The following is a 21,240-nucleotide window of genomic DNA, read 5'->3' as shown; positions in this document are numbered from 1 at the left end:
TTGAGCCACAGCACCACTTCTGGCTTTTTTCTATGTATGTGGTACCAAGGAATTGAACCCGGGTCTTCATGCATGCTAGGCAAGCACTGTACCACTAGGCCAAACTCCCGGCCCCCAGCCCCTTAAATCTTATTTCTTGTTCACAGCACATATTCAGTCATTTGATCCATGCCCCAATCTTGTGTTTGTTGACTAATAGGAGATAAGAGTCTCCCCAAGTTTGTTTTTGTTTGTTTGTTTGCCAGACTTGGAGCTTAACTCAGGGCCTGAGTATTGTCCTTGGGCCTTTTCAAGGCTAGAGTTCTACCACGTCAGCCACAGCACCATTTCCTGTTTTTTCTATGTATGTAGTACCCAGGAATCGAGCCTGGGTCTTCGTGCATGCTAGGCAAACACCCCACCACTAGGCCAAACCGGCCCTCCCCAGATTTTTTGCCTGGGCTGGTTCAAACTAAAATTCCAGGTCTCAGTCTTCTAAGTAGTTAGGGTTACAGCTGTGAGCTGCCAGTGCACAGCTTTTGCCATTGAAGGTTTTTTTTTGTTTTTGGGGGGTTTTTTTGGTGGGTCATGGGGCTTGAACTCGCCCTGGGGGTTGTCCTTGAGCTCTTCAGCTCAAAGCTATCACCCTACCCTGCAGCCAAGCCCCACTTCCTGTTTTCTAGAGGTTAATTGGAGATTAGAGTCCCAGGTCCTTTTGTGCCCTGGTTGGCTTTGAACCTTGATCCTCAGATCTCAGCCTCTTGAATAACTATGATTACAGGCATGAGCTGCCACACACTTCTAGGCATTTTAGCAGTTTCTTTAGAAATGCCCATGGAAACCATCTTTTATGAGTTGTGATTTTGATAGAACAGCTGATCTGTACCCTTTTAACCTTAAAAGACATTTGCTATATATAAATTTCTTTTTTTTAATTAATTCATTTATTTTTGCCACTCCTGGGGCTTGAACTCAGGGCCTGGACACTGTCCTTGGGATTTCTATAGGCTAGTGCTCTATCATTTGAACCATAGCATCATTTCAGGCTTTTTCTGTGTATGTGGTACTGAGGCATTGAACCCAGGGCTCAAGCCCTCTACCAGTTGGCCATGCTTCTGGCCCATAATTTTTTTTTTTTTTTGTCTGTCTTAGGGCTTGAATTCTGAGTCAGGGTACTGTCCCTGAACTCTTCTGCTCAAGGGGTAACCACCCTACCCTCTTGAGCCACAGCGCCACTTCTGATTTTCTAGTGGTTAATTGGAGATGAGTCTCACGGAATTGAGTGTCCGGGCTGGCTTTGAACCATGATCCTCGTATCTCATCCTGATTAGCTAGGATTATAGGCATGAGCCACTGCCTATATATGCTTCTGTATGCTTGCATTTTTGCTGCTGTTGGTGGTGGTCGTGGGGCTTGAATTCTGGGCTTGGACACTCTTCTTGAGCCTCTTTGTGCTCAAGGTTAGTAGTACTCAACCACTTTTGCCACAGACCACTTCCAGGTTTTGCTTGCTTGATTGGAGTTAAGAGCCTCATGGGCTTTTTTAACCTGGGCTGTCTTCTAGCCACAGTCTGCTTTACTAGGATTTGTAGACATGAGCCACTTATGCCTGATTTGCTTACTTTTTTATATATTAAACAGATTGATATTCGTGTGTTAGTGCTGGTCTAGGGACTTGAACTCAGGGTCTGGGCACTGACCCTGAGCTTTTGTGCTCAAAGCAAGTACTCAACTACTTGAGCTACAGTTCCAGCTTCTTTGGTATTTGATTAGAAATAATAAGTTTCATGAACTTTCCTGCCCAAGCTGGCTTTGAATCATGGTCCTCAGATCTGAGCCTCTTAAGTAGTTAGGATCACAGATAGAAACCACTAGCACCAAGCTGGATTTTGACTGATTCCTTTTTCTCATTCCTTTTGAGCAGGTCCATTCTAGACTTGATGCATTCATCCAGATGATTTGATTTCCTGTAGCAATTGCTGTGTATGTACTTCAGATTTGTGGTTTGGCTAGTACTAAACTTGAAATGAATGTCTTGGGTGGTTCTGCTCCCCTCACTCATGCAGGGCTCTTGGCACCGACCCCATTTCTTTTTCATTTTTTTGCCGGTTGTGGGGCTTGAACTCAGGACCTGAGCTCTGTCCTTGGACTTTTCTCAAGGATAGAGCTCTACCACTTGAGTCACAGCACCACTTCCAGATTTTTTCTAGGTATGTGGTACTGCGGAATCGAACCCAGGTCTTTGAGCATGCTAGGCAAGCACTCTACCACTGGGCCAAACTCCCCGCCCCCCCTTCAGTTTTTGTCCCCGTTCCTACCCCCACTCCCTCCCAATCATCTTCTTCTCCCCCCTTCCTTTCCCTATTTCAACAGTCAGATACAGTAACCAAAGGAGATTAACCATGATGACCCTATTTCTTGAAGTGAAGTGGCTTTCACTGTGAGTGCTTTCGAGGAAAAGGAGCAGAGCCCAATGACTGGGTAGAGCTTGCAGATGCTCAAGTGCCTGCTGTGTGGGGCTGTGGGTTGGAAATGCTCCAGTCTGTCCAGCACTGTGTTTTGAGGTTCTGGGGAGCTAATGGCACCAGGATGGTAACTGTCACTAGTTCATATTCATGCCCTATGTACATCGAATGACTTGCTGGATTATTTCTGGAAAGACTGAAGGACATGGGGAGATTTTGGTGTGCTTCATTTGAAGATTTTGTGGCGGGAATAAGATCATGAGATCTGAATCAGGCCTATTTCCCCCTGGTAACTATTCTTTTGAAGAAGGCTTGGAAGCTTTTCTGTAAAGAATCAGATCAGACTTTCGGGCTTTGCAGGCCATATTATTTCTATTGCAGAGATTGTTGTCATAGAGTAAAAGCAGCCACAACCAGGACAGAAAAAAACAGCACAACTGTGTTACAGAAACACTTCATTTACAGCTGATGTGGTAGCATGCAGTAGTGATCCCTCAGAAGATGGAGGCAAAAGGGTCATGAGTAAATTGTGGTCTGTAGATGGCTTGTGTGCCCTCAGTGTGTAATTATATAAATTTCAAACGTCCACCAGAATTGAAAAGCTTACTCTCAAGAGCTCAGTCCTACTGTTAACATGTTGTCACATCTGTTTCTCACATATCTGTCTGTCTGTTCCTCCTCCTTCTTGTCTGTCATCCATCAGTCTATCTTTGTGTGCGTGTGTGTGTGTGTGCCGGGGGTGGGGGGAGGGAAGTTATTAGAGACAAGACTCATAGACTTTCCTGCCTAGGCTAGTTTTGAATCATGATCCTTCGATTTCAGCTTGAGCCTCTTGAGTAGTTAAGGTTATAGGAGAGCCACTAGCACCCTATCCCTGCCTCCTCTTCCTTTTTTTTTTTCTTCTTCCTCCTCCTCTCCCTCCAGTTCCTCCTCTTCTTTTTCTTCTTTTTTTTTTTTTTTTGCTAGTCCTGGGCTTGAGCTCAGGGCCTGAGCACTGTCCTTGGACTTTCTCAAGGCCAGAGCTCTATCACTTGAGCCTCAGCACCACTTCTGGCTTTTTTCTATGTATGTGGTACCGAGGAATCGAACCCGGGTCTTCATGTATGCTAGGCAAGCACTTTAACCACTAGGCCAAACTCCCGGCCCCTTCTTTTTCTTCTTCCTTCTCTTTCTTCTTCCTTCTTCTTTTTCCTTCTTCCTCTTTCTCCTCCTCCCCTTCATCCTCCTCCTTCTTTATTCTTTTTTTTTTTGGCCAGTGCTGGGGCTTGAACTCAGGGCATGAACACTGTCCTTGGGTTTTCTCAAGGTTAGAGCTCTACCATTTGAGCCACAGCACCACTTCTGGCTTTTTTTGTGTATGTGGTATCTAGGAATCAAACCTAGGTCTTCATGCATTCTAGGCAAACACTCTTACCAATATGCTAAACTCCTGGCCTGCCTGGCCTGCCTGCCTGCCTGCCTGCCTGCCTTCCCTTCTCTTTCCTTCCTTCCTCCCTCCCTCCCTCCCTCCTTCCCTCCTCTTCTTCTTCCTCCTGCTTCTGCTTGAACTCAGGACCTGAGCACTATCCTTGGGCTTTCTTAAGGCTAGCGCACTACCACTTGAGCCACAGCACCACTTCCAGCTTTTTCTGTGTATGTGGTACTGAGGATTAGAGCCTATGGTTTCCTGTAGGCTAGGCAAGCACTCTACCATGCTTGTGGCGCTCCACCTTCTTATCCTCCTTCCTTTTTCTTCTTCTTCATTTTCTTCTTCTGTCATGGGGCTTGAACTCTGGGCCTGGGTGTTGTCCTTGAGCTCTTCAGCTCAATTCTATCACCCTATACCTTGAGCCACAGCCCCACTTCCTGTTTTCAACCAATTTATTGGAGATAAAGAGTCTCTCATTCTTAGGTGCTTGGGCTGGCTTTGAACCTGGATCCTCAGATCTCAGTCTCCAGAGCTCCTAGGATTACAGGCAGGAGCCACCACACCTGGCTCCCACCTTCTTTTTAAAATGTGTATCGGGGGCTGGGAGTTTAGCCTAGTGGTAGACTGCTTGCTTAGCATGCATGAAGACCCGGTTCAATTCCTCGGTACCACATACATAGAAAAAAGCCAGAAGTGGTGCTGTGGCTCAAGTGACAGAGCGCTAGCCTTGAGAAAGCCCAAGAACAGCGCTTAGGCTCTGAATACAAGCCCAGGACTGGCAAAAAAATAAATAAAAGAAATAAATAAAATTAAATGTGTGTCAGTAAGTTGACTGGCAGTTTTTCTAAGCAGGCTTATAGTGTGATGGGTAATGTTAAACCTTATTCTCTCTTTTGCAATTGCTTAGCAGTCCCAACAATTATATATATTTAAGTTATCCAAAAATTTTTTTGTGTTTTTAATGCTATTTTAAAAATTAGTAATGACTTCTTGGTGTTGTTTTCAGAGTGGAGCGGTCCACAGACCAGGTCATCAAGCCTGTCAACGTGGGAGCACTGTCCAAGTGGGTGGGGAAGATCCCTGCAGATGTGCTGCAAGACATGGCAGTGATTGCCCCGATGCTCGCCAAGCTGGGTTATGACCCGTACGCCAACCCGCCCAACTATGGGAAACCCGACCCCAAGATTGTGGAGAACACCAGGCGGGTGAGTGGGTGAGGGTCCCAGGGTGCCTTGTGTGAGTGACAGCCGTATATATGCCATCCCTTTGTCTTCTTCTGATGGTTTCAGTTGATGAAAATATGCATTTCATGGTTTCTTCTCACATTGCTGTTTTCAGAGTGGAGAATTGTACAGATAAGTGGATCAAGCTCACCAGTGTGGGTGCTTGTAGATATACATTCACACAGGATCTGAGAAATTTTATTTTAGTATTATTTTTTTTTTTTGTCAATCTCAGGGCTTGAAATCAGGGCCTGAGTGCTGTCCTTGGGCTTTCTCAAAGGTAGAGCTCTACCACCTGAGCCACAGCACCACTTCTAGCTTTTTTGTTTTTTGTGTATGTGGTACTGAGGAATCGAACCCAGGTCTTCATGTTTGCTAGGCAAGTACTCGACCACTAGGCCAAACTCCCAACCCTATTTTATATTTGTTGGGTCATGGGGCATGAGCTCAGGACCTGGGCGCACTCCTCGAGCTTTTTCAAGACTAGCACTGTACCATTTGAGCCACAGCACCATTTTTTGGCTTTTTCTATGTATGTGGTATGTGGAATTGAACCATGGTCTTCGTGCATGCTAGGTAAACACTCTACTACTAAGCGGTACTCCCAGCCAACCCTTTTTTTCTTTTGTTTCCTCAAGTCTATCACTCCACCACTTTAGCTACACCTCCACTTTGGTTTTCTAGTAGTTATTTAAAATATGAGTCTTCCCTAGGCTGGCTTTAAACCATGATTCTCGGATCTCATCCTGCTGAGTGGTTAGAATTACAGTCATGAGCAACCAGTGCCTGGTTAGGATCTGAGATATTAAGGTTTCTGATGGCTGTCGAAATATTTAAACAATACTTTTGGACTGGGAGCATGGTACATTGCTTGCCTAGCTTGCCCAGCTTGCCCAAAGCCCTGGGTAAAATTCCCTTATACCACATACTCCAAAAAAGCCAGAAGTGGTAGTGTGGCTCAAGTGGTAGAGTTCTAGCCCCGAGAAAGCCCAACGACAGTGCTTAGGCCCTGAGTTAAATAAAAACAACTTTTGATGGGGCCAGGAGAGTGCTTGGCTAGCATGCACAAAGACCCAGGTTTGGTTCCTCAATACTATATACATAGTAATAGCCAGAAGTAGTGCTGTGGCTCATGTGGTAGAGCTCTACCCTTGAGAAAGCCAAAGGTCAGTGCTCAGGCCCTGAGCTCAAGCCCAGAACTGGCAAGAAAAAAAAACAACAACAACTTTTGAACCCTCAGCATAATGGAGTTGATGTACTTTAGATTTCTGCCAACTTTAAAGGTTTCCTTCCATGTGGATTCTTTTAGGAATCGCGTTCTTTCTTTTTCAGTTCATCATTAGTGCCACTATAAGAAGAGTTGTCTACTGTAAACCATCATATATGTATATAAATGTGTTATTTTTAAATCATCTATAATTTTTTTTCTATGTATGTGGTACCGAGGAATCGAACCCGGGTCTTCATGCATGCTAGGCAAGCACTTTAACCACTAGGCCAAACTCCCGGCCCCTATCATCTATAATTTTTATACCTTTCACATAAACATGTTGGTTATAAAAATATAAGTTCAAGTTGGGCACCAGTGGTTCACATCTGTAATCCTAGCTGCTCAGGAGGCCAAGATGTGAGGATTGTGATTCAAGGCCAGCCTGGGCAGAAAAGTCCCTGTGAGGTTTGTATCTTCAATTAACCACTCAAAAACTGAAAGGGGAACTGTGGCACAAGTGGTAGAGTGCTAGCTTGAGCATAAAGAGGCTCAAGGACAGTTTCCACTTCAAGCCTAACAGTGAACCAAAATAAATACATAAGTAAGCAAGTAAATAAAACGTCATCACTGAAACTTAACTGAGATTATTTTAGGGATGGGACAAGGGAGAGGGATAGAAAAATGAGGAGTAATAACAAGACATTCGTGTACATGTGTGGTAATGTAGTAGTGAAATTCCCCTGTATAACTCGTATAAGCTACTAGGAATATATAAGTTCATTATGAAACACTTTTTTTAGTGCGTTGTGGAGGTTGGACTCTGGGCCTGAGCGCTGTCCCTGAGTTCTTCAGCTCAAGGCTACCGCCCTGTCCCTTTAACCCACAACATCACTTCCTGTTTTCTATTGGTTAATTGGAGAAAAGAGTTTCATGATCTTTAGTGCCTGGGTTGGCTTTGAACCACAATCCTCAGATCTCAGCCTCCTGAGAAGCTAGGATTATGGGCAAGAGCTACCGTGCCCAACTTATGACACACTTTTAACCTAAAAGTCAATTTTAATGTTACCCCCAGATAATACCATTCTTAGTGTTTTAATGCATTCCCCTTCTTCTCTGTCTTTTGTTAAACAAAAGGAAGGCTGTATGTATGTTACCACCCTGCCTTTGCGTACACAATTTTGTATCCAACTTTGAATGTTTTCCATTTTTGTTGTTGTTGTTGTTGTTATTGGTGGCGGTGGTGGTTGTGGAGCTTGAACTTTGGGCCTGGGTGCTGGCCCTGAGCTTTTCAGCTCAAGGCTACCACCCTACACCTTGATCCAGAGCACCACATCCTATTTTCTAGTGGTTAATTGGAGATAAGAGTCTCTCAGAATTTAGTGCCAAGGCTGGCTTTTGAACCATGATCCTCAGATCTCAGCCTCCTTGAGTAGTAGGATTACAGGCATGAGCCACCAGTGCTCAGCTATTTTCCTGTTTATTCAACATTCTGTATAGTTGTATAATATGTCCTCATAGAGATCATTTAAAATCCTCCCTGAAACACAGCAATAAATTAACAGAAGATACTTTCCTACCGGCTATTATGTAATTTTTACTGTTTTTCTCTTGTTACACTTTCTCTGAGAAACTGATCATTTCATACACCTATATTAAGTTTTCATTGAGATTACACCAACGAAAGAGTGGTTGAAGCAAGGGAAGTAGCTGAGATTTTGTTAAAATGCAATTTATTGTTACTAAGAAGTTGTACAGAGAGGTTACGATTTCATAAGTCAGGTAATGAGTACAATTCTTTTGGAATGGTGTCACTCCTTCCTTAGCTTTCCCCCAGTAGCTAAGATTTTTTTGCGTGGGTGGGGGTTGTGGAACTTGAACTCTGGGCCTGGGCATTGTCCCTGTGCTCTTCAGCTCAAGGCTACTGCCCTACCCCTTGAACTACAGTGCCACTTCTGGTTTTCTGGTGGTTAATTGGGTATAAAATTCTCAGACTTTTTAGTGTCCTGGCTGGTTTTGAACTGTGATCCTCAGATCTCAGCCTCCTGAGTAGCTAGGATTATAAGCTGCTAATTTTTTTAAAGGTATTTGATATATATTGTTAATTTGAAAACAAAAAAAGTTTTGAACTTCCACCATGTATTGTTTGATAATTTCAATTGATTCTATCAATTAATTGAAATTTTCAGGGTTAGAGGTATGGCTCAGTTGGTATAGCACTAGTCAGTGAGTAAAAGCGTCAGTTATCAAGTTCAAGTCCCAGTCTTGGAGAAAAAAATGTATTTTCTACCTGTTACTTATGTGTGTGCATGTGTATGTATATATACATATGTATGTGTATTTATATTTGTTTATTAGGTGCCTCTTAGATTTCTAAAGAGTTTCATATTAGCAAGGCTCGTGCCTGGAATCCTAACTACTCAGGAAGTTGAGATCTGAAGATTGCAGTTCAGAGCCAGCCTGGGTAAGAAAGTTTGTGAGACTCTGGTCTCCAATTAATCTATCTACAAAAAGCTAGAAATGAAAGAGTGTCAGAATGCCTAGCCTTGAACTTAAAAAGCCTCAATATGGCCAGTCCAGGTAGCTCACCCATGTAATCCTAGCTACTCAGAAGGCTGAGATCTGAGGATCAAGGTTCAAAGCCAGCCCCGGCACAGAAGGACCTGAGACTCTTATCACCAATTAACCTCTAGAAAACAGGAAGTGGGGCTTGGCTCAAGAGCAGTAGCCTTGAGCTGAAGAGTTCAAGGACAACACCCAGGCCCAGGGGTAGGATGGTAGCCTTGAGCTGTAGAGCTCAGGGACTGTGCCCAGGCTGATTTTAAGCCACATGGCCCACCAAAAAAAAAAAAAAAAAAAAAAGCCTCAATATCCGGGCTGGAAGTTTTCCCTAGTGGGTAAAGTGCTTGTGTATCATGCACAAAAACATGGGTTCAATTCCTGGGTACCACATACATAGAAAAGCCAGAAGTTGTGCTGTGGCTCAAATGGCAGAGTGCTAGCCTTGAGGAAAGCCCATGGACAGTGCTCAGGCCCTGAGTTCAAGCTCCAGGACTGGCAAAAAAAAAAAAAAAAGCCTAAGTGTCAGCAGGCAGACTCTGAATTCAAGGCCCATGGCAAAACCAAACCCAAAATTTCATAGGTAGTGATGTTTTTTGAGGCAGTTTGTTGAGGAGAAAGCAGACTGACTTCTGCCCAGCATCTTGTTTCCACAGTCCTGTGATTTTCAGAATTGATAATTCGTGGCTTTTTTCTTTGCCCAAACTGAAAGGGCTTTTGTAGAAACCATGATACATGTATAGATGGTGTTTTGGGGTTTCCCGGAACAGTGGAGATTATAGTTTTCCTACATGCTGGTTGGCTTGGCTGGATTATTCTTGGCTTGCCTTAGGTAGAGCTAGGTTGGGAAAAATGCTGTGGTTAAACTCTGTGACTAAAGAATCTGTTTCATACACAATTGTGGCTTGTGAAAGGGTTTCAGAATACAAACTGGGAAGAAATGTTTTCTTCTCTTTTTGTCTGTCTCTGAAATGGCCATTTTGAGGAAGACAAGGTAAAATGTGAACCACCGTTGAGTTTTCTGAGCCCTTGTAGTTGTACAGATCTTTGAAGTTGGGCTCCTAGACCTCTTTCCAGGGGGTCCATTTCAACCGCAAACTTTCACATGTGACAAGCTGTTGCCTGTAATCACTCCGGTGCAGATATACCCAGCATGGGTCGGCTGCAGGGAGTTCTTTGTCAGAGCCGGGCACAGTGTGGCTGGGGAGTTGTTCCCTTGTTTATAAAGTGGGAATAGGGGGGAAAAATCAAATTTTAACTAGGACCACTGCATCTCAGTCTCTAGGCCTAAAAATGCTGGTTTTTATACAGTTCTGGGCAGTGATATGAGTCAGCAGAGTTGAGGGACATGTTGCCCAATTCTAATTAGAACACCATGTGTTTCACATGGAAATGGAATTCTAACATGTTCCATGCCCTTTCTCACCATAGACTGTAATCTCCAAAGCTTGGGTATTCTATTGCAGGGCCCTCTCTCTCCTCCTGAGGACCTTAAACCTGTTCACTTAGGAATGTTGTTGATGACATGGCCCAACCTCAGACACAGACAGACATACAGCGCTTGATTTGCAGTCTCAGTGGATCGTGAACAGAGCCTGTGGATGAAGGCCTTCTGTCCTACAGCATCCCTGATCCCGGCCCTCCACTCACTGGGCCTCTGTGGTAGCCTGTCTGCTGATAACCGTAGCTAATGATAACAGCTAATTCCTAACAGGAACGGGTTCCTGAGTTCCCGTTCATTATTTCCAGCTCTTTCTGTGTGTCTCCTCCTGGTGCTTCAGGTAATCTTAAATTCACTGTCCAAAGCAGAACTCCTCACCAGTTCAGTGAACTGAGCAGGAATCTAGTGTGTGGGGGGACTGGGGCTGTGGTCATCTATGCTTGCTGGCAGGATCTGTGAGCAAGAGATGAGTCAGCACAAAAGCCAAGCCAAAAAACAGTGCAAAGACCAGCTTGGTAAATGTGAAGCAGGTGGCCTGGGGCTGTAGCCTGGGGTAGAGATCTTACGTAGCATGTGTGAGCTTCTGGGTTCCATCCCTCCCCTGAAAAATATAATTCTACAGCCGGGCACAACGGTTCACGCCTGTAATCCTAGCTACTCAGGAGGCTGAGATCTAAGGATTGCAGTCTAAAGCCAGCCCAGGCACTGGAGACTGTGACTCTTATCTCCAGTTAACCTCTAGACAACAGGAAGTGATGCTGTAGCTCAAGGGGTAGAGCTGTAGCCTTTTGCTGAAGAGCTCAGGGACAATGCCCAGGCCCATGAGTTCAAACCGCATGGCCGATAATTTAAAAGAAAAAAAAGTAAATCCTCTTCAAACTCAAAAGTGTTAGCTGAGCTGGGTACCCATGGCTCATACCTGTAATCCTAGCTCCTCAGGAGGCTGAGATCTGAGGATCACAGTTCAGAGCCAGCACAAAAGTCCATGAAAATCGTATCTCCAATGAATCAACAGAAAACCAGAAGTGGTGTTGTGGCTCAGGTGGTAGAGCTCTAGCCTTGAGAAAGCCCAAGGACAGTGTTCAGGCCCTGAGTGCAAGCCCCAGGACTGGTTAAAAAAAATAATACTAATAAATTAAATTAAATGCTTGCTTGCATCACAGGTGGAGTCTGGAAGGTGCGCTCACTGTGTCTTAGTTCAGCTATACACCCTGCCTTAACCATTTTCTACAGAACTCCATTCCAATCACCCTACTTGCTCCATTCCTGCATGACTGCAGATCACATGGGGGAGTTCTTGAGTAGCCCCACGCTTGGGTTTCCTAGGTTGGCATTTACTTTCCAATATTTGGAAACTAGTTGCCTTAAAAAAAAAAGACAGGGGCGGGAGTTTGGCCTAGTGGTTAAAGTGCTTGCCTAGCATGCATGAAGACCCGGGTTCAATTTCTCGGTACCACATACATAGAAAAAAGCCGGAAGTGGTGCTGAGGCTCAAGTGGTAGAGCTCTAACCTTGAGAAAGTCCAAGGACAGTGCTCAGGCCCTGAGCTCAAGCCCAGGACTGGCAAAAAAAAAAAAGACAGGTCAGGGGTTTGGCCTAGTGGTAGAGTGCTTGCCTAGAATGCACAAAGGCCCGGGTTCCATTCCTTGGTACCACATATACATAGGAAAAGCAGAAATGGTGCTGTGGCTCAAGTGGTAGAGCTCTAGCCTTGAGAAAGTCCAAGGACAGTGCTCAGGCCCTGAGTTCAAGCCCCAGGACTGGCAAAAAAAAAAAACCCCAAAACACCTTTTTCTGATTATGGGGCTTGAAGTCAGTCCCTGGGCACTGACTGCCCTTGAACTTCTTTTACCCAAGGTTAGAGCTACACCACTTGAGGAAGCCACATCGCCACTTCCAGCTTTGTCTATGTATGTGGTACCGTGGAATCAAACCCAGGTCTTCATGCATGCCAGGCAAGCGCTCTACCACCAAGCCACACTCTCAGCTCCCTAACTGGCTTTGAATCATGATCCTCAGATCTCAGCCTCCTGAGTAGCTAGGATTACAGGTGTGAGCCACCAGCGCTCTGCACCAACCATCTTTTGACAGCAGTCCTTCTTTCTGAAGTGAGATGATCTCTCACTGTGGCTTGATTTACTTTTACTATTGTTGAACATTTTTTCATGTCCCTGGGTGCGTTTACATGTCCTGAGTAATGTCTAATGCCTGGGCAACTTTGTTTTTCCTCAAGCCTAGTGCTCTACCACTTGAGCCACAGCACCACTTCCGGCTTTTTCTGTGTATGTGGTTCCCGGGAATTGAACCCAGGGCTTCTGTGCATGCTAGTAAGCACGTTACCCCTAGGCCAAGCTACCACTTGCCACACTCCCAGCCCCTGGGCAACTTTTTTTCCCCAGGGGCCTGCTGTGTTACTCTTATATTTACATTGTTTTCTGAAGTATGAATAATTTTGTAGTTTATACTTGCCCTACAATCCCAACTTAATTTACATTCTGCCCAACTTCACCTAATAGTCTTTCCACTGGAACATTTCTTATTATTAAGAACATTTTTGGGGCCGTGAGCGTGGCCTAGTGGTAGAGTGCTTGCCTAGCATGCACGAAGACCCAGGTTCAATTCCTCAGTACCACATACACACAAAAAAAGCCAGAAGTGGTGCTGTGGCTCAAGTGGTAGAGGGCTAGCCTTGAGGAAAGCCAAGCATCCTTGAGCACTGAGGACAGTGCTAATGCTCAGGTCCTGAGTCCAAGCCCCAGAACTGAGGGAAAAAAAAAAAGAACATTTTTGGCATACAATATGTTTCTGAGCTGATTAATATGTTTTTCTTCTTGTTGCAATAAGTATGAACATTTGGCACATTGCTTCTTCATTAGAATAAACTGTTGAACTTTCCAAGAACCCAGTCTGAGATTTTCACATCTGCCAAAATATTTAGAATTAAATGAAAATATGTAAACACGCATGTTATCAGCTGTTCTGCAACATTTGTGTTTTAGAGATAACTGGTCTAAACTGGGCTGTGAAAGCACAGAGGGATTAAAGGATGTGATAATATGGGAGTCCTTCCTCTATTATCATTTCTGGCAGAGGCTGAGTGTCTTCTCTTAATGTGAAACTATCATGATTCTTCAACAGGTAGTGCTCATTACCTTATTAAAAGTAATAAACAACAGCAGACCAAGCATGGACTAGCAATTAAAATCTGTCAGGAATTAGCAATTAAATGAATGAATTCTATTCAGAATGATGATTCACCCAGCTCTATACCTGTGACTGATTGAGAGGAAGGAATCAAGAATTACATTAAAGCTCTCATTGTCTTTGCATAAAGAAGGGAAGGATTTGAGTATACAGTGCATTTTGAACTCCCAACCTTCGGTTGAATTTTTTTTTTTTGCCAGTCTTGGGGCTTGAACTCAGGTCTGAACACTGTCCTTGAGCTTTCTCAAGGCTAGCACTCTACCACCTGAGCCACAACACTACTTCTGGCTTTTTCTGTGTATGTGCTACCAAGGACTCAAACTCTGGGTTTCGTGCATGGTAGGCAAGCACTGTACCCACAGGCTACACTCCCAGCCCAGCCCTGCTTGAATCTTTTTTTTTTTTTTTGGCCAGTCCTGGGGCTTGGACTCAGGGCCTAGGCACTGTCCTTGGGTTTTTCTCAAGGCTAGCCCTCTACCACTTGAATCACAGCACCACTTGTGGCTTTTTTCTGTGTATGTGACATCAAGGAATTGAACCTGGGACTTCGTGTATGCTAGGCAAGCACTCTACTACTAGGCCACACTCCAGGCCCCCTGGTTAAATCTTTAAAGTTAGAAAATGCAGGTCTGGGGCTGTCACTTAGTAGTAGTTTACTTTCCTAACCTGCAAATTGCACCAGCACCACACACACACAAAAATATATGTGCACATGTATTCTGAAGAAAACTATGAGAAAAGTCAAGCTTTTAAAGTCTATAGTGACAACATGGTGTTTAGTTCATTGTTAGACCCCAGTACAAGAAGGACCATGGAAGCTGGTGGGTCAGCCAGCATCATAATCGACTGTTCTTCTCCCTCCCAGACAAGTCTTCCCTTTCCTTCTCTTCTCTTGCACTGTATTAGAAACATCTAGAAGAGTCTGGGCATAGTGTCACATACCTGTCTTCCCAGCCACAAAAGAGAGCGCAGGTAGGGTCACAGTTGAGGCCAGCTCAGGCTTGCATCAAGACTGTATCTTGAAAATAACCAGCTGGGGCGGGGAGTGTTGCCTAGTGTAGAGTACTTGCCTAGCATACACCAAGACTGGGTTCCATTCCTCAGTACCACTTACATAGGAAAAGCTGGAAATGGTGCTGTTGCTTAAGTGGTACTAGCCTTGAGGAAGCCCAAGGACAGAGCTAGCCCCAGGACTGGCCAAAGGAAAAGACAGTGACCAGCTGGGCACCAGGGTCACACCTGGAATCCTAGCTATTCAGGAGGCAACGATCTGAGGACCATGATTCAAAGCCATCCAGGGCAAGAAGTCTGTGAGACGCCAATAAACTACTCAGAAAAAGCCAGAAGTGGCACTGTAGTTCAAGTAGTGGAGCACTAACTTGAGCCAGAGAAGCTCAGGGACAGTGCCCACGCCCAGAGTTCAAGCTCCACAACCAACAAAAACAAATAAAAAAACAGAAAACCAGTGCACGAAGGGACTGTCAGAGTGGCTTAATTGCAGAGCACCTGCCTAGCAGCAGAAGAAGCCAGGCAGCTCCTTTGGCACTGTGCTGGGAAGCTTCCATAGGTGAACCATCTAGTTTAGCTCCCTAGGGACTCTTTCAACATCCCAAAAACAAGTCACTTTGGGGCAGCTCGGTCTTTTCCTGCAGTTTTCATGAAGTCCTCACTCCCAGCCAGCTCCATTAGAGGACTCTGCCCACATTTTAGGTAATTGTTATATTCTTCTGCTAAGGACAGAACTCCAGTTAACCACCAAAAATCCAGGAGTGGAAGTGTGGCTCAAGTAAGCACCAGCTTCGAGTAAAAAGCCAAGGGAGAGCTGGGCACAGTGGCTCACGCCTGTCATCCTAGCTACCCAGGAGCCTGAGATCTGAGGGTCAGGGTTCAGAGCCACCCTGGGCACTAAAGAACCTGAGATTTTTATCTCCATTTAGTCACTAGAAAACCAGAAGTGGCATTGTGGCTTAAGTGGTAGGGTGGTAGCCTTGAATTTGAAGAGCTCAGGAAAAAAATGCCCAGACCCAGAGTTCAAGCTCTAAGACTGACAAAAAAAAAAAAAAAAGCTAAAAAGCTAAGATCACCCAGACCCAGTATACACACACACACACACACACACACACACACACACACACTCAACAAGAATCAGCTAAAATTCACATCATCTTGGGAATGAGACAAGCAGAGGAAATCATGGAGGGTTCTAATGTTAGAGAATTCAAAATGCAAGCAAGACCTTGTTCCCCCACTGCATAGGTCTTGCAAGATTGCTTGAGAGACACTGCCCCTGGTTTGCTTTCACTCAGGAGAATGTCTGAGTTAGCCTAGCCTGGAGTCTTAGCTGCAGGGCACAAGGGCAGACCCCAGAGGAATGCCACAAGGAACCATTACCCCCAACGCCACACTGTCCTGAACTGGTGACCCCGTCCCTGCTTCCTCCCACTCAACACCTGCTTTGCTTTTTCCAGGTCTCTAAAGGAGAGTTTCAGCTACCTGATTTTCTTAAGGAAAAACCCCAGGTACTGTATATAAAATCTGCTCCTTCCTCTTGTTTTGTAGGAGATGGGCTTGCAGCAAAGCAATTTTTTTGAAGAGATAAGGACATTTAAAAGATAAAACAGTAAAGAGATGACAGTAGGTTTTGGTGGGTACCTGGGATCACTGCCTTTGTAATTGAGCAGTCCTCGCCTTGGATAGCTCAGTATTGATGGCCCATCAGTCACTGAGTGCCCACTGCAGGTGTCACTCGTGAGCCACACAGGACTTCACATGTGACTGTATGCCCTGGTGTCTCCTCTCAGCCTCCTGAGGACCACTCTGCAATAAAGTGTATGGCCGCCCTCTGTGCTCTTCTACATTCTTCTTCTTTTTTTTTTTTTTTGGTCATGGGACTTGAACTCAGGCTTGGGTGCTGTCCCTAAGCTCTTTTGCTCAAGGCTAGCCCTATGCAGCTTGAGCCACAGCACCATTTCTGGTTTTTGAATGGTTAATTGGACATAAGAGTCTCAAAGGGGTGGGCGCTATTGCTCACGCCTGTAATCCTAGCTATTCAGAAGGCTGAGATCTGAGGATTGCTGTTCAAAGCCAGCCTGGACACCAAGGTCCATGGGACTTACCTACCAAAAAACTGGAAGTAGCACTGTGACTCATGTGGTAGAATGCTAGCCTTGAGCTGAAGAGCTCAGGGACAGCACCCAGGACCATAGTTCAAGCCCCTCAACCGTCCAAAAAAAAAGGGGGGGGGACTTTTCTGCCAGGCTGACTTCAAACTATAGTCCTCACATTTTAGCCTCCTAAGGAGGAGGATATGGATATGAGCCACCAGGGCCCATCCCTTCTGCTCTTGTTCGTAGTCCTTTGATGCTTTTCTGGAGGCTAGGATATGTGTAAGTATATTTTGTACACAGAAATAAGAGGCTCTTGAAGCTTGTAACTTTTACTCCCAGGGACTGGGAGTGTGATAGAGTGCTTGCCTAGCATGTTGGAAGCCATGGGTTTGATTCCCCAGTACCACATACACACAAAAACCTGGAGATGGTACTGTGGCTCAAATGGTAGAACGCTAGCCTTGAGAAAGCCCAAGGACAGCGCCTAGACCCTGAGTTCAAGCCCCATAACTGGCAAAGAAAGAAAGAAAGGAAGGAAGGAAGGAAGGAAGGAAGGAAGAATTTGGTTTAGTGGTAGTGCTTGCCTAGCATGCATGAAGACCTAGGTTTGATTCCTCAGTACCACATAAATAGAAAAGACGTGTGGCCTAGTGGTATTGTGCTTGCCTTGCACACGCAAAGCTCTGGATTCAATCCCTTGATACCACATACACAAAAAAAGTTTGAAGTGTTGCTGTGGCTCAAGTGCTCTGTGTGGCTAGAGTACTAGCTTTGAGCAAAAGACGATCAGGGACAGTGCCCATTCCTGAGTTCGTGCCCTCTGACTGGCAATGGTGGTGAGGCCTGTAATCCCAGCTACTCAGGAGGCTGAGATCTGAAGATTACAATTTTTTTTTGCCAGTCCTGGGCCTTCAGCTCAGGGCCTGAGCACTGTCCTTGGACTTTCTCAAGGCTAGAGCCCTACCACTTGAGCCTCAGTACCACTTCTGGCTTTTTCTATGTATGTGGTACCGAGGAATCGAACCCAGGTCTTTGTGCATGCTAGAAATGCATTCTACCACTAGGCCAAACTCCTGGCCTCTGAAGATTACAGTTTGAAGCTAGCCCAGGCAGAAAAGTCCAGGAGACTCATACTTTCAACATTTGGAAATAGAAGTGTGGCTTAGGTAGAGTACTGGCCTTGAACAAAAAATCTCAAGGCCAGTGCCCAGGCCTGCGTTCAAGCCCTAGGAGAGTGTGTGTGTGTGTGTGTGTGTGTGTGTGTGTGTGTGTGTGTGTGTGTGTGTGTGTGTGTGTGTGTGTGTGTGTGTGTATTTCCGTGTCCTGTTGCATCCAGTATTAGTGAGCTGCCTTTTCTAAGAGAAGCTGCGCTTGACCAGAGAGGTGACCTACAAGTGACCACTGGGTAATCACTGCCATCGATATTTGGAGAGTATATAAGGTATATTCTCACTGGCATAGACTTGGAGTTTATTCATCCATTTCATTCATTACACATGTTTGCAGGGGAGAACATACAGTGTATCTTAAGGAGTTAGAGGGAGAAGAACGGTTTCCTAGTTAGCTGCTGATCTGTGTGATAGTGATTGATCAAACTCTAGGAATAGACAGGCGCCGGCACAGGGCCTCTGTCTGTCACTCTCTCAGGCGGTGGTTGCTAGAGCCAGAGAATAAGCCAGAGACTGCACCAAGGAACATCAGACCCCAAGGCTGGTACACTTGGGTCTGAAGGAGTCAAAGACAGGGAATATGAGGCCAAAACAAAAGAATTTAGGTCTTGTCAGAGATGCCAGTCATTTCCAGGACTGTGGACTGTGGCAGAGAGCCTTTATCACCTGATGATGGATAGTTTTCCACAGTAGAGTTGAGAATATCTAGCTGTTAAAAATCATAGAGAGGAAGTGGTGCTGTGGCTCAAGTGGTAGCGCAGTAGCCTTGAGCCAAAGAGCTCAGGGACAGCGCCCAGGGCCAGAATTCAAGCCCCACAACCAGCCAGAAAAAAGAAAAAAATCAAAGAGAGTAGGGCACCCGTGGCTCTTGCCTGTCATCTTAGCTACTCACGAGGCAGAGATCTGAGGATTGTGGTTGGAAGCCAGCCAGAAAAGTCCATGAGATTCCAATCTCCAAGTAACCATCCAAAAGCTGGAAGTGGGCCCGTCCTTCTATTGGTAGAGTAGTAGCCTTGTTCACAAAAGCCCAGCGACAGCACTCAGGCCCTGAGTTCAAGACCAAGGGCTGGCACCAAAAATGTTTAAGTCATAAAGACTAGAAAAGACATATGAACAAAGTGCTTACCTGTAGAATATAGAGTTTCAGCAAATTTGTAAGAAAAAGATGATCTGAAATGAGAAGTCTTGACAGGTTCTTTGCAACCGCTTACTGTGGTTAGCCTTTAACACCCCCTACCGCACATGCACACATTTAGAGACGGTTCTGTAAAGGAAGGGGATGGAACTCAGCATGCAAACCTCTAGACTGTCATGGACCTGCGGCTAGCCAGTGCTAGACCTGCACATACAGCCTTCCTACAGAAGGCACGGATTAGGACTGGCCAACCAAGAGGCACCAGGTCCTGGGCAGATGGGCCTGTGTACCTGGAGATGCTGCACCCTCTCCCTGGAAAACCAGGCATGCCACCCTTCCTTTCAGACATCTTTGGGTTCCCTAGCTGGGAAGTACCCCTGAGCTTCAGAACCCGAGTTTCTCTTCAGGTCAGGCTGTGGTTGTCCAAGTCACCTGTCCTCATCCCAAGCCATCTCGATGGTTTTCACAACTCTGGCATGACTCAGGGTCTCTGTGTGACAGAACCACCACTTAGGAAATGTCAGGAGATTCAGTGTCCCTCGGAACCAAGGGAGAAGCCTCCTGTCCTTTATTCTACAGCAGTTTCACGTTGGGGTCACTGCAAGGCTGAGTAAAGCCTGTCACCCGGCTTGATGCATCAGTGGGAACCATTACTTCTTATGCTCACAGCCTCAAGGACTTACAACATCTTTTGCTTCCTCCGACAGACGGAGCAAGTGGAGTAGCCTGGCCGGGGGCCTCTTTCCCTCCTCAGGTAAGGCTTGAAGGATGCCAGAACATTTGTGGGGCCAAAGCTGCGTTGAACCTAGGCTGTCTGGTCCAAGTGAGGTGGTCATGGATACCTTTTATTGTTTAGAGCTTGAAAAGCTTTTCTAAAACATCCCACAGTTTTTCTCACAGTTTCGCGTGCTGAGTTTTATTTTTATTTTATGTAATAACCATGCACACTCCTGCCAGGCATAAATATAAAGCAATGGGGGCGATTCTGCAATATGATACCTAAGTGCATCCGGTTCTCAAAGCCCGTGGCGTGCAAGTCCTCTTATTCCTGTCCTGTGGAAGCCGTCCTGCGTGGGTGCCTCTGGGGTGTGAGCCTCGGCAGCCCTGGCTCTGCAGAGCCACGTCGGCGTCACGTGGTCACAGAGCTAAGGGTGCTGAGGAGGAATCAAGTAGGAGGTGTGCACGCCACGGGGAGTATGCGTGACGGCAGTCACGGGGCCTTGGGCGAGTCTGCGTTCAAAACGTGGAGGAGTGTGGTCCTGCCCACACCTGCCTGAGGCCTGTGGTGGTGCTGTGGTGAAAAAGGAGCCTCAGCACCTACCTTTTAGTGCTGTGACCTCAACTTGGGATGCAGGCTCCAGTCTGCAGCTCCCGGTCACAGCTGCCACGGGTGCAGCCCAGGCTGAGGGGCAGCTCCCAGCCCTGTGTCACCGGGAGCACCTACCCTGCAGCCCGCCTGGATACCTGGCACCTTCCAGGGAAGGCCGTGGCCCTCGAGGTAACCGCATTCTGTCTGTCTGTCTGTCTGCCCTAGGCGACTCTGCTGCCATCCTCTCCAGAGCACTGTGCGTGTGTGCAGCCCCGGGGGACCTGGGTCCTGCTCCCAGGGATCTCAGCCCTGTGCTGAGGAGCTGGGGGACACACACTGTCGTCATTACAGCTGCTGGCCTGCTCTTCCTCCACGCTCCAGACCTCGCTCTGGGGGAGGCTTGGAAATAGCGTTCCAGGAGCAGAGCTGGCCATGTCCTTCGGAATAGATTGTCCGTACGTGTCCCCGTGCTTTGTAGAACACGTGTGCCTGTTTTAAGTGTACTGATGTGGATACTATTAAGTACCTTAATTATTTAAATAATTCATTGTATTGTTTCTGAGAAGTTGGGAAATGATAGTATACATTTACAACTCAGTGACTTTTGTATTTTATTTTTCAAAATAAAAGCTTTAAATGTGAAGCACTGGCAGCTCACGTTTGATCGGGTTGCGGTTTCACAGCAGCACACGACCAGACAAATGTTGAGCTCCTGCCCCAGGCTCCAGCAGGACGCCCCAGTGTCATTCCTGTGCTGTGTCCCTCAAGGACCTACTGCCACTGGTTCAGATCGCTCCTGTCCGGTTGGCATGCTGCACTTGAGGAGCAGGGTCCACGGCTCCCACCGCGCCCCAGGAGATACCGTTGGCCTGTCAGGTGGGTGGTGTCCGGGCCCATGTCTGCACTCGTCGGGGGTCTTTCGCCTTGTGCTTTTCTCTGCACCTCCTCTAATCACACCTGGTCAGTAATGGCTACCCTGTCACTCAGCAAAAACCTCAGAATCAAACTTGGCTTCCCCCCTTTTCCCCTTTCCC

At 46.1% G+C, this 21,240-nt stretch overlaps 1 protein-coding gene across 4 annotated transcripts in view; it reads left to right on the top strand.

The window, feature by feature from the left end:
* Positions 1 to 20,849, top strand: part of Tpst1 (tyrosylprotein sulfotransferase 1) — a 65,667-nt gene extending 44,818 nt beyond the window's left edge. For 3 of the 4 annotated variants that reach the window (XM_090324166.1, XM_090324165.1, XM_090324167.1), the window contains 4 exons: positions 4,859 to 5,057; positions 15,955 to 16,005; positions 19,605 to 19,651; positions 20,432 to 20,849. In XM_090324166.1, coding sequence (XP_090180292.1) covers positions 4,859 to 5,057; positions 15,955 to 16,005; positions 19,605 to 19,622 — 268 coding nt within the window. In that variant the 3' untranslated portion in view covers positions 19,623 to 19,651; positions 20,432 to 20,849. The remainder of the gene's footprint in view (positions 1 to 4,858; positions 5,058 to 15,954; positions 16,006 to 19,604; positions 19,652 to 20,431) is intronic. The other variant, XM_090324168.1, reaches the window with a different exon arrangement.
* The last annotated feature ends 391 nt before the right edge of the window (positions 20,850 to 21,240 follow it).

Source organism: Megascapheus bottae, chromosome 34 (genome assembly GCF_031878675.1).
Source record: "Megascapheus bottae isolate mThoBot1 chromosome 34, mThoBot2.hap1, whole genome shotgun sequence".
Taxonomy (NCBI): domain Eukaryota; kingdom Metazoa; phylum Chordata; class Mammalia; order Rodentia; family Geomyidae; genus Megascapheus; species Megascapheus bottae.
The sequence above is the reverse complement of the archived record's forward strand: the minus strand, read 5'-3'. Positions and strand labels throughout refer to the sequence as shown.